Below are 13,218 nucleotides of genomic sequence, written 5' to 3'. Positions count from 1 at the left end.
TTAAGAAAAAAACATTTGCTCACTTCATTTGTTTAACGATAGTACTCTTTCCTGATTCACCAGCACCTGAAAAATAAGAGAATAAACAAATGAGTATAATTATAGATAACAGGAATTAAACGTAAGCAATTGCATTGAATATATTCTTTAGATTCAATGGCAAAGATATAAGAAAACAAATTACTAACATTCGCCTGTGGAAATGAATTAGAAGGCAGCAAAAACTTTTGGCCAATGTCATTTTCTTCCCAGAGACAGAGGGAAATTTTCATTCAGTATCCATAAGTATATATATATATATATACAGCACGACGTGACAAATCCCAGGTGCCAGGTCCCCATTGTGACTATAAAATTGATATTGGCACCTAAAACTTTCTAAGAATGACACAAAATTTTCGGATTTTGTGTATAATTATGTGTTTTCCAACATAAGAAGGGGGGGAGGGATGACCAAGTCTCAAAAAAGTAAAAAGAAAAAAACATTATTCGGGATTGCTTGTTTTTCTTGGTAAAGCACTTAGCAGTCTTACTTAGCAAAAAAGAAATTGGTCTGGCGCCTAATTTTTATTTATTTATTTTTTGATTTGTCAAGCCCTGATATAAAGGCTCTTCAAATGCGATGGGGGGTGCAGAAGAGAATCACAGAGAGTGTGTACAGCAGGGCTTAACACATCAAAATATATATATATATTTAGGCATCAGCCAAATTTCTTAGGTGCCAAGTATGGATTTTTGCTCAAGAAAAAATGCTCCTAAATAACATTTTTTATACTTTTCTGGGACTTCACATGTTAAAAGATGTACTGTAATGAAATCAGAAAATTTTGTGTCATCTTTAGGCAATCACATTTAGAAAATTTCTGCCACCAATACAGATTTTCTAGTGGCCTGGTGCCTGGGATTTGTCAAGCCCTGCTGTAAAATAAAGAGGGGAGGCATTGTTCAGCTCCACCCTTTCACCTATGACAATAATAACCAAGTGATATAATTTTTTTTAGTGGTGGGGGGGGGGGGTCAATCGTCCCTAACCTATATCCCCATGTCCATCTCTCTCCTAATTGGAATTGGATGCTGAACCCATGAATTCCTGTAATGCAGAACTAGCCATCAATGATCTTAAGAAATTAATGTTCTATAAAAGAACCAGAAGAATACATTGACACCTAAGCCTATGCAACAGTTTATGACGCTGGCGAAAATTGACTGAAAGACTAAACCTTATGGAAAAGGCTGGAATGACGGTCTTTGTGAAGATATTGTAGGTTTGTAGTGGCATCAAACATGGCATGGTATATTGCTTTGCAGGAGGGGGGGGGGGCGCCATGACACTATTATGACTATGCAAACAAAATGAGATATTTCAATAACAAAAAGTCTCATCTCTCCAACACACATAGTTAGAGAGAGAACAATTGATTCTAGTTTCCACTCCAAGGCACGGTTTGATAAATTCAAAAAAAAAATATTAGATGCCAGCCAAATTTCTTAGGAGCCGGCATGATTTGATTCTCAACAAAAACATTCTAAATAATGTCTGTTACACTTTTCCGAGACTATATATATCCCCTTCTACATCGGAAGAAAAAAAGACACTGTAATGATTTCAGAAAATTTTGTATCACTTCGTAGACTCCAATTTTCTAGTCACTGCGGCAACCTGAGACTTGTCCCAAAGCAGAATGCAGTGACACCTCGGCTAACGAAGATAATTTGTTCTGGAATCAAATTCGTTAAAACATGATTTTCTATAAGTTTCTATGCAAAATTGTTTATTTCGTTCCAGAAACGGTCAAAAATTTGAATATAAGTTTCATAAAACACTAAAAAACCTAGTAAGAAATACAAATGCTGATGAGGGCCAAGATAAACTTAAAAATTAAATGATGCAAGATTTTAAAGGAAGATGAAAAAACTGAATTTCTATTTTATGCTATGCAGTCGGGTACATGAGCCATAGTAGAAAAAAAGTGAGTAAGGTGGTGTGCTATGTGATATAGCAAGGTAGTTGGTTTTTATTTTTATTTTTTATAATTTATTTGATTTAAATCAGATTTTTTTTATTGTAATGATTTTTTAAACAAAATATTTATTTAAATATGTATTACTAACGCACTAGTCATTATTATATATTTTCTTAGAATATACAATTAAAGAAATTTTAATTTATAAAAATAATGACTAATTTAAAAATATTTGCAAACTAAAGATAAAGAATGTTGTGAGATATATCAGATCATTTTATTAAGAAAAATAGAGAAAAAAACACATTTCTTTAATAGATTATCTTACGTATATTGTATTGAATAATTTTACATTCAATAACTGTTCATTTGCTTCATTAGAAACACTAGTTTTGATGCTTTGCATACTTTTAATATGTTTAGCTATTTGGTATGAACTACACCAAATGTTGAAAAATTGTTTCAGCATAGGCAGTCGATGCTCTGGCTGTGGTTATCATGTTTAAAAATCGCATATCACTCTCCGTAATTATATCTTTACCCAAAACATTATAAAAGCTATTCGACCACTCAAAATCAGACATTGTATCATCAAAAACCTTAGAGTAAAAAAAAAAAAAACATTTTTGGCATGAAATGGTTCCAACTTCCCCAAAAATTTTAATGTAATTGCCAGGAACCTAGAGCCACAGTTTTGTTTGATAAATTCAAGACCCTTATTTTTCTCTTCTTTTGTGACATCAATTCCAGTATTAGAAATAAACACTGAGTAGCTTAGAATAAATGCAGTAAAGTGTGCATCTGTTAACATGATTGTTCATATCTATTTTTATATGCTGAAGAAAAGACCTTTTCTATTGTTTGATGTTGATGCTTATTTTATCTTTAATTGCAGCTTTTTCCATGCTAGTTAGGAATATCCATTCAGCTAGGGAGCAGTTGTTCTTTTCTACAAAATCAATAGTTTTGGCTATCGATTTCAAAATCGCAATCATGTCCTCAGCATTTCTTTTAAACCAATATCTACGATTTTACTGGAGATGTCACTATTTATTTGAGATCTGTGGTCTTCACAAACTTTGGCAACAACTGACCAATATTAACATAAGATTCAAGAGAATGACAATAAGTATTCCATCGTGCCTCTACAGGAAGTATCGATGCACTTCCACCTTCTGTATGATACCATGCTTTTAAGAAATGATGACTGTGAAAATATTTAAATATACTGCACTTGTAACATGCTTTGTTACATCAGTTTTAACCAAATCTTTGGCTAGCAGGTTTAAAATGTGAGCACTGCACCCATATGTTGTAACAGATCAGGATGGCATCCTTCTTCGTTACTTCAGTTTATTTTGTTATATGGGAAATAATCATATGTTTAGGCGCCAGGGACTGCTCAGCTACCGGAAACCATCTGGAAGTTCCACTGGCGTACCGTCACGAGCCAGAAGTCTGCTCAGTCCTATGGCCGTAGGGTGAGGTCTTGAGGTCATTTGACGAGGACGGAACCAAGGTCGGACGGCTGATGTCCTACCAAAATTTATTTCTCATGTAACATTCAATTATTATTTTGTGTGGGGATTCTCCCAGGTGATATGTCACAGTCTCGTTAAAGTGTTATATAGTACTCACCTGCTTTCGGCGGTTGGCTGCACACCTCTGCTGGAATCACTTGTTTAATATGTATAAAACGAATGTCGTGATCGAAGAGCCTGGCCAGCTTGCCGTTTCATTTTTTGTGTTGCCAATCGAAGTGTTTCTTTTTTTTTTTAACTTGATTCTAAATGTAAATTCGTTTTTTTCTGGTGTCAGAGTTTTCATTTTGAGATGAAGTGTACCCACGGAAGAATGGCCCTAGATTAAAACCGGTTTAAGATGTATAAAAGCCCATCTCACATTCTCACTAATCACTTTTTTTTGTCCAAGAATCGAACCTGGGTCCCCTTGCATACCAGGCAAGTGCAACCAATACACCAGAGACAACCGGAGAATCCCACCGGCACCTTCATGCGATTAGTGAGAACGAGACATGCGCTTTTATAGACCTTAAACCGGTTTTAATCTAGGACCATTCATCCATGGGTACACTCCATTTCAAGATGAAAACTCTGACATCACAAAAAAACTAATTTACATTTAGAATCAAGTTTTCAAAAAATAAAACACTTCGATTGGCAACACAAAAAACGTAACCGGCAAGCTGGCCAGGCTCCCCGATCAAGACATTCACTTTATACATATTAAACAAAGAAAAACAAATGATTCCGGCGGAAGTCTGCAGCCAACCGCCGAAAGCAGGTGAATGATATATAACATTTTAACGAAACTATGTGACATCTCCACCCGAGAGAATCCCCACACAAAATAATAATTGTATGTTACACGAGAAATAAATTTTGGTGGGACATCAGCCGCCCGACATTGGTTACGTCCTCATCATACGACTGCAAGACCCGACCCCACGGCCATAGGACTAAGCAGACTTCTGGTTCATGACGGTACGCTAGCGGAACTTCTAGATGGTTTCCGGTAGCTGAGCAGTCCCTGGGGCTTAAACATATGATTATTTCCCATATAACAAAATAAACTGAAGTAACGGAGAAGGATGCCATCCTGATTTGTTACAATGTAAGTCCAGAAAAGTCAAGCGCTTTATCCAGTGTATGGAAGAAACCACATTTGCAGTTATTGTCTGTAACAAAACTTGATATTTTACATTTCAAGTTTTCTTCTGTTGATTTCACTGAACTAAAAACCAAATTTGTTATATAATTTCTAGTATGTGATGAGCCACATGTGTCAATAGTATCAATATAGATGACTTTACCACGCTGTTTGATGACACTTACACACACATTTGGTTCATTATGGATAACCATCCATCCATCCATCGATTGCCACATACAAATAGTCTGATTTTTCCAAGTCAGCTTTACACCTCATAACTTCATCATTGTAAATCTTGAGCAACTATTTGTCAGCTAAATCGGTATGACTGTGGCATCTCTGATATTTAATATAAATACAATGCCACAACAGGCAAAATGCCCACCGAGGTGACTGAGAAAAAGATGCCTATAGCAATTATGTATGCCATATATTTCAAAAATACAGCAACCCAATTAAAAATGCAATTGCAAACAATATATATACGTGATAAAATATATTATGCAATGCCTATAAAGAATACTTATGACAACCAAATGATATATTCAGTGTCTAACCAGGCTTTGGCTCTTTTTCTTTTGCTCCTTTTCCAAGAAATCGTAAAACCGAGTTCAGTTAAAAACATACTCTGCAACAAACAATATCAAAACTCACAAGAGATGAGATTTTTATCCCTATTGGATATTGAAATTGTCAGCATCCAATAGGGATGACACCACACTTTAGGGATCATCCACACTTCTTTTGACCATGAAAAGAATGACAGACCTGTCCTGGAAACGCCACTAAAATGATAAGCCGGCCAAGAGGCTTCAAACATTCATTTTTTACATGCACGCCCCCCCCCCACAGTGCATAAAAGGGACCCATCATATAGAATAAAGAAACAAAGGATTATTGAAGTACCCACAGACAACATAAAAAAAAAACTTAGAATGGTAACACACGGGAAATTGTAAAAACCAGTCATGGTAAATGGACAAAAATCATAGTCGACTTAAGCAGAGTTAAGTCAAACATGTGTCGAGTTAGAGAGTTCCCCTTTCATTGAAATTAGTATTGGGCCAACCAAGGGAATACTAGATGTCAAGTTATCCGGAGAGTCGAATTAGCCACGTGTCAAGTTCGAGATACCACTGTATATAGGTGTTGCTTTGTTTTTTTAAACCACTTGGTTTAAACCAAAGTAGTTCAAACCTAACAACCCTGGGCTTAAGTATCACTTTATATCAAAAAAACTGTGATGTAACATAGCAGAACTATCTTGGGAGCCTTCTGTGTAGAAATTTTTTATTTTGGAAATTTTTACAGCAGAACAATATTTTTCAGCTGCATGCACAATGCAGAACAATGCTAAAAATGCTAGAGGTTGAGAAATGCTGGCCTAAACAATCTGATGTTTAAAAAGCCTAACCAACTAAAGACTATGTATATATATATATATGTTATACAACTAGTATTTCAAAAAATCATTCAGAGATTTCCTTAAAAATCATATGCCAGCATTTTAAAGATGCGAATTCATCATAGCAAAAACAATTCTGAGAAATCGCTATCATAGGAATCGTTTCATGAGCTGGATAAGGTGACTAGAATTAGATTCTTTCTAAAAGAAAAATATTTGTGTACATTCAAAATTCTGAAGAATTTATCCAAACAGTGCAGTGTAACTTATGTATAAGGAAGATGAACTGGTGTTTTTTATACATTACTAATTAATTAAACAGTGTTTGATGATTTGGTAGAAGTATAACTAACACTAGAGAAGCAATACCAATTAAGGTTTCTCCAAAATACTATAAAACTCATTTAAGGAGCATGCAGCTCCATCTATTGCATAATGATTTGTGATTATAATGGCCTAAAATATGCAACTCGCCCCCAAAAAAAAATGAAAGTTTTTTTTTTTATTGTTATGAAGTCTTTCTACATAAAATAAAAGCCACAAAGTAGAAGAAAAATGAAGGAATTGAAGTGTGACGTCTGGCGACGATTCAAAAAACTGTTCACGTTCAATTGTCATCAACCTCCTCCGGACCAAGGGAAAAAAACCTTGTAAATAAGGCGGATTCGCCCGAAATAACACGATTCTCTCATGGCTGGATGGTCAGAAATTATGCTAAATTGGAATCTTCAAACTTTTTTTTCACACTCTACGCAGTATAAAATACATATATAGCTACCTGCCCCCCCCCCTTTCTTGCTCAAGTGTAGGACCGAATTCGGCTTCTTTTTCTCCCGAAAGAAAGATAAGAGATAGATAGGATTGAGATGCGGCAAAGTCTATCTCGGACGGGGTGGACGACGATCACGCTGCGAAGAACAGGCCATCACGGCAAAGTGAACGAACCTTGAAAAATCGTCATTTCACTTTAACAGAGCGTATTTCCTGCTCACAAGTTTTTTTACTTCTTAGAGATAATCATAATGATCTATGAAAATTGGAACGGAGGGGTCGGACGAAAATTCACCGGTTTTATATTTAAACACGAGAAAAACCTTTTCCATTTTTCCACTTTATATATTTATGTGGATGGGGCACGCATACTGACGTCATTTGCAAACACGGACGATATTATCTTTCCTTTTCTTCCTCACAAGAGTCAAAATTTAAGATATCTCAAGTGAAAAAAAAAAACTCGTTTCATTCCTTTCCATTGAAAAGTCGAAATATATCGCGTGACTAATCATTAAAAAAAACTACGGGAGATGTATTCACCATAGAGCACTTACACACATTTATAACTTCCAAGAAAATTTTGTATCTTCTCACTGAAGATGCTGCTAAATGTTTTAGGCGACAGACAATTCCTAACATTCGCGGTGGCCCGAGAATACAGTGATTCCTCGACTAACGAATATGGATTTGGCTAACGAACATTTTTGTTGATATGGATGCACATGCTAACATAAAACAGTCGCGTCGTGAGCTGGAATTCAGAGCCAATCGTCAGAAATACCACCACTCGAGCCCGATTCACGTCCCACCTCAGAGCTGTATGCTTTCAGATGTACCTTAACTTCTCTTTCTGAAAGTTTTTGAATCATTTCATGTAAAATGAAGGAGTCAGCTAATAGGAAATGCACTAAAAAAAAAAAAAGCCTAACGAAAGCGATTCCGGGACAAATTATCCTCATTAGCCGAGATATCGCTGTACTCATACATGTGATAACGTTTTTAAAAATGCGATACCGAGATTTCTCGGAAATATTTTCTAGCCTAAGAAAAACTTTTTTCTCAATATTTTACAGAAAATATAACTCCCTGTTTTATATACGCGCGATATTATATACCCGTCAAGATGAATGCACTTTTTTTTATCCTCATTTCTCTTTGTCAAAAATCTGTCGCCGGATGCCAAAACTTTTTTTTCCCCTGCACGAATCTGTTTTCATTTTTAATCAATAAAAATATACGTCGCGTTTTAATTTATTTCCCTTCATTCAAACAGTACCAATTAACTGCAACTTTAATGAGGGTATGTATTTGAGTTTTTCCAAGCATTTTTCTAAAATTAGTGAGATTGGATAAGAATACCGACCGAGGATTGAGACCAAGCTCTACATTATGAAGAGCTAGCTATGTTGCACTAAGAGAAATTTAACCATTTTGATAATCCAAACGGTGAAAAAAGCCAAATGAATAAGCGAGATAAATGCAAATGGAAATTTTTCGTAAGAACTCCGTGCTATCAAAAACCATGCATGATTATTATTCCGACAAAAATGTACCCGATGAAACTAGTTCCGGGCAACTTAACGGAGATATAAATTCACGAATAATTTCACGGATGATCTGTTAATATTCATTATTCCTACATGCATGATTTGACAATAAGCTGTGGGAAAAGGAGGAAAAGAAAAAGACGGATGAATCGCTTTTCGCAACCCTTGAACACTATAAAGGAAGTTGCATTTCTGCCTCGGGAAAAATTCCAAGGGAAGAGCGTTGACGAGGATTACATCCATGAATTCAACAAGTCAAAGAACCGCAGAAATAAATCCCCCCCCCCACTACTAAATTCCCTATCTTTTGTCGGAATAGTGATATAGTCTAAAATCTACATAATAGAGTGTAGAGCAGTGTTTTTTAACCTGTAGTCCGCGGATCCGTGGGGGAGGGTGGTGGTGGTCCGTGAGTACTTTGTAAGGGGGATCATTTTCATTTACTACCATTGCGTGAATAAGACATTCAGTGCTGTGAAATTGCAATTTATTACTAAAAAAATTTCTGATCTGCAAATTATAAAGCAAATTATCAAAAATAAATTTGATATTTATGGTGACGACGTTGAGCTCGGACATGAAGAGGGTTGGAAAACACTGCTATGTAGAGTTTGATCATGATAATCAAAAATAGCGTCGGCGATTTCCTCGGTTGTATCCTCCCCCCACAAGGAAAAAAATAAATAAGTAAAATACCCATGACCCCAGTGTCATCCGAAAAAAAAAATACTTTTGAAGAGTATAAAATTTTAAGGGGTAGTTTTGTAAAAAGAGGTTTTCTTTATGGAAAACAAAAGTGACTCTGTTAAAAAAAATAACCTAAAATTTGAAGGAGTATTTTCACTCCTCAACGAAATTTTGAGGAGTAAAGTTGAATTTTCATGCGTGAATCACGTATTTAGATGCGTATAAGCTAACACTGCCTACCCAACTTTTCCATAGCGACAAACTTTTCTATACAGATGAAACGCGAATTTTTCATCCCTCTTACCAAATTTATACATTTCAGAATATTCCGAGTGTACCAGTCTTCCATACTTAAACTATGCCCACCAGTAACTCTCACTATAAAAATTGCCTAATTATAATATACAAGATACAAAACAGGGTGTCTGGAAGCTGAATCGAACAAGGGAGGCAAAAATTCGAAAAAAGGGGGCGATTGACTGAATTATTTCAACATATAGCTATGCTTTTGTTGATGATGAAAGATGATACGCATAGTAAGCTGCTGAAGCATGATTTGCGATAAGCGAACAAAAAAAAGTACATCCCCCCCTTTGAGCATAAACAAAAGTATATTTTCGAAATTTGCGCAGTAAAGGTTTGAAATAAAAAAAAGCCAAAAAAAAAAAATGTCGCCCCCATCCCTACAGCAACTCTTCCTCTAACTGGAATACTCGGTTTTATTCTCTACACCAGCGGTTCTCAACCGGGGCTCCGCGGCGACTCGAGGAAAATAAAATGAATCAGTAAATTTGATAGATAAGTAAATAAGAGAAGAGGCCTACAAGGTTCTGCCATGAAAATTATGTACAAAAAAGGGCTCCTCGAGTAAAGCAGGGCTCCGCCATAGAAATTGTATACTGAAAAGGGCTCCGCGAGTCAAAAACGGTTGAGAATCGCTGCTCTACACCATAGTTTCCCAACCTTTCTTGTCCCATCGCCCCCTTCTTCAGAAATTTTTTTCTCTCATCGCCCCACAACGCAATCTAACCCATAGGATCCTATGTTATACCCGTATCTTCTACCGCCCCCCTGGAACATTCCATCGCCCCCAGGGGGCGTTAACGCCCACGTTGGGAATCACTGTTCTACACACACACACACACACACACGTGCTGAGGCCTAATTTTTGTACTGACATATACCGGTGGTATATGCATTCCATTACCTATTTCAAGTAGAAAAACATTTGATGAGTGTGTTGTGGGGAAGACAAGTGAGGGGGTAGTTGCCTCGGGCAGCTGCTTCCCTGACTGTTGAAAAATTTAGGGGAACAAAATAGTTATGAAATAATCAACTTCAAGGGGGGAATTACATTAGCCCTTCCTCCTGCAAAAATTACCGACCCTCAGCTAGTCTCAGATGTTGAGCCAGGCTCAACATTTGAGACTAGGGTCTTCTTCGCATGACTTCAGATTATCTGTGATTCGTCAGCGTCTTAAAAAATGACTGATTAAATAATTAGCAATGCCATTGTAATTGATACATGTGTGTATGCCTAAACCAGAGCTTGACAAATAAAAACAATTAGCCACCAGCCAAATTTTCCTTCTGCGAAAAACAAAATTTTAGGCGCTTATGCCGATTTTTTACTCCCCCTAGAGACTAGGATGCGACTACGTCGAGTCCTGGCTGGACACATGATTAGAATAGCCTGGTAGCCAGCGTGCTACATGGGAATTTTCAATATGGCCCGCACTATATAAAAGGTTGAAGACCCCTGATCTAAGAGAAAAAAAACTATTTATAGTATCATTACTCAGTTTTTATGTAACCCTTCCGCAATGTCATTTGCCTTACGATTAAATGTCATCTATCCGTCATCCTACCAACTAATCGACAGAAACAGACAGAAAGATTATGTATGTCTCGAAATAATGCCAATAAAGCGGTTCAAATGAGCCAAGAAAATGCACATACCACCCACTCTCTCAAGGTTCAATTTTCATTCATTGTACACCAGATACGGCGCGCATACATAAAATAGAGACAGAGAAAAGGAGAAAAAAAAATCTTTTCTAAGAAAGGGGAGGCATATCATTGTAAGTTGTCTTCTAAGAAGAACTCTGATTTATTAGGCGACTGAGAAGATGCCAGATTGTCAACGAGAACATCACATCAGGAAATGGACGACCAGAACAAGGGGGTGGAGAAAATCACATTCTGCGTTCTCGGGTGGAAATTCAAACATGTCAAGTCGAAATTTATGGTTTCATTAACATTTTGATTTGTCGAGTTATAGGACTGCCACCCTAAAGTAAAAAAGACCATCCAAGAAATTTTTTTTTGTACCAGCTTTTCCCACAGCATGAGCTTTTTGGAAAGACTGATGTCGACATCGAAACATAAATAGACCTACGATATCTCGTTACACAGTTTTTTCCCCTCTTAGCATAAATGAAAAAAGCATAAAAACATCATAAATACAAAGGATCCATATTCAAATATAAAATACTCAATCGAAAAATAAAAATCCAAAATTAGCACAGCATAAACCGAATAGTATGAAATATAGGATTAAAAAAAAGTACAGTGTATAAGGGTCGCAACTAGATGTTTGGTCAGCCGGGGCAAGAGTGCATTTTGGCGCTCCCATGTAATGCTGAAAAAGGGGTTGATTAGTGTAATCTACGCTCCCCCCCCCTGCTTTGGCGCCCGGGGCACCAGATCCACCTGCACCCCCACCCCCGTAGGCGGCCCTGCAGTGTATACCGTACTAGGTACAAGGACCAGACAAATAATCCTAGGTGCCGGTCGACATGGCAACTAGTAAATCTGTATCTGGTACCTAAAATATTCTATACATTGCTAAATTAGAGTCTAAGAATGGCGCAAAAATTTTCGATTTCATTACATTACGCAAACATGCCAACATTGGCTCAAAGCTCGTCAATAGTGATGAATGTTCAGCTTTGCCATGGGGGGTACCCCCTAGGACCACATAATCATAGTACAAGAAAAAATAATCACTCAAAAATGTAACTTTTTTTTTAAATTTTAATTCAAAGTTCATTAAATACAGCACCTCAGTAGCATTGGAACATAGAAGACTCGGGCCACATGAGCCCCCCGCCCCCCGAAACAACGTTCCGAGGTCGCCGAGTCCCTTAACAATTCATAAATATTCAATGCAATCTCAACCTGCATACATCCTTGTTGGCCGTATATATACGGACGTCTAGAAACCCAAGACCCCCCCCCCCCCACCCATCCCCGTTTTCTTCGTATCAGAACTCCTACGGCACCTACGACGAAACACTATTATGATGGTAAAACAGGACAACTCTGCTTTTCTTGGCGTTAAAATAGAACTAGCTAATGTTATACGACAAATTGTGATATTTTTTTGCAATATACAATACGTTTCATAGATTTTTTGAGAAAGTCTTTCGGAAAAAGAAATTTTAATCTAGTCATATGAAAGAAACTGGCCAAGAACTGCGGAAAGGGCTTTTTTCACACGTTTGCTTTTTGCCCTTCCCATAGGCCACTGCAAAAACAGCTCCACACGTACATGGATCACAGCGAATACATTAAATACGGAAATGGTTGTAAACAAGGGAGGGAGGACAGAACACTTTCTAGCCACCTACACAGCAACCTGATAACTGCAACAGAAAAAGAGAAAATGCACAAAAGAAAAATTTCGACGGGAAAAATTTATTATCAAGTCTCAATTAGAGATGTAAAATTCTCGAAAATAATCTTTCGGAGAATATTCTCTGCTAGGACTACTATTATAAATAACTGCATAATATTCTTTTAAGTTCTTGATGAGAATATTCTCTTCTTATTTATAATATAGTTACATATAATATCCTTGAGAATATTCTCTGGAAGGACTACTTTCATAAATTACTGGGGAATATATTCTTATAGAAAATAATAAGAATTATTCTGAAGTTATTAATAATAGTCCTTCCAGAGAATATTTTTCAGTTACCGAAATCTTTCCAGAGAGTATTATCAAGAATATATGTAATGACATGTATTATAATAAATAATCTCAATAAATAACTTCAGAATAATAATTATTATTATTTTTGTATAATTATATTATTGATAATTATTAATTATACATAATTATTATTGATAAGAATATTCTCTAGTAATTTATAATAGTAGTCCT

The 13,218-nt window shown here is 36.4% G+C and overlaps 1 protein-coding gene across 1 annotated transcript in view; it reads right to left on the bottom strand.

The window, feature by feature from the left end:
- Positions 1-13,218, bottom strand: part of Galphai (G protein alpha i subunit) — a 59,231-nt gene that overhangs the window by 15,162 nt on the left and 30,851 nt on the right. The window contains exon 2 of the mRNA XM_089242601.1: positions 24-66. Within this exon, the coding sequence (XP_089098727.1) occupies positions 24-66 (43 nt within the window). The remainder of the gene's footprint in view (positions 1-23; positions 67-13,218) is intronic.

This window comes from Pholcus phalangioides, unplaced genomic scaffold (assembly GCF_987345545.1).
Source record: "Pholcus phalangioides strain wild (caught in Gottingen) unplaced genomic scaffold, Ppha-v1.0 ptg000015l_1, whole genome shotgun sequence".
Lineage (NCBI taxonomy): Eukaryota > Metazoa > Arthropoda > Arachnida > Araneae > Pholcidae > Pholcus > Pholcus phalangioides.
This window is presented reverse-complemented; position numbering and strand designations above follow the sequence as displayed.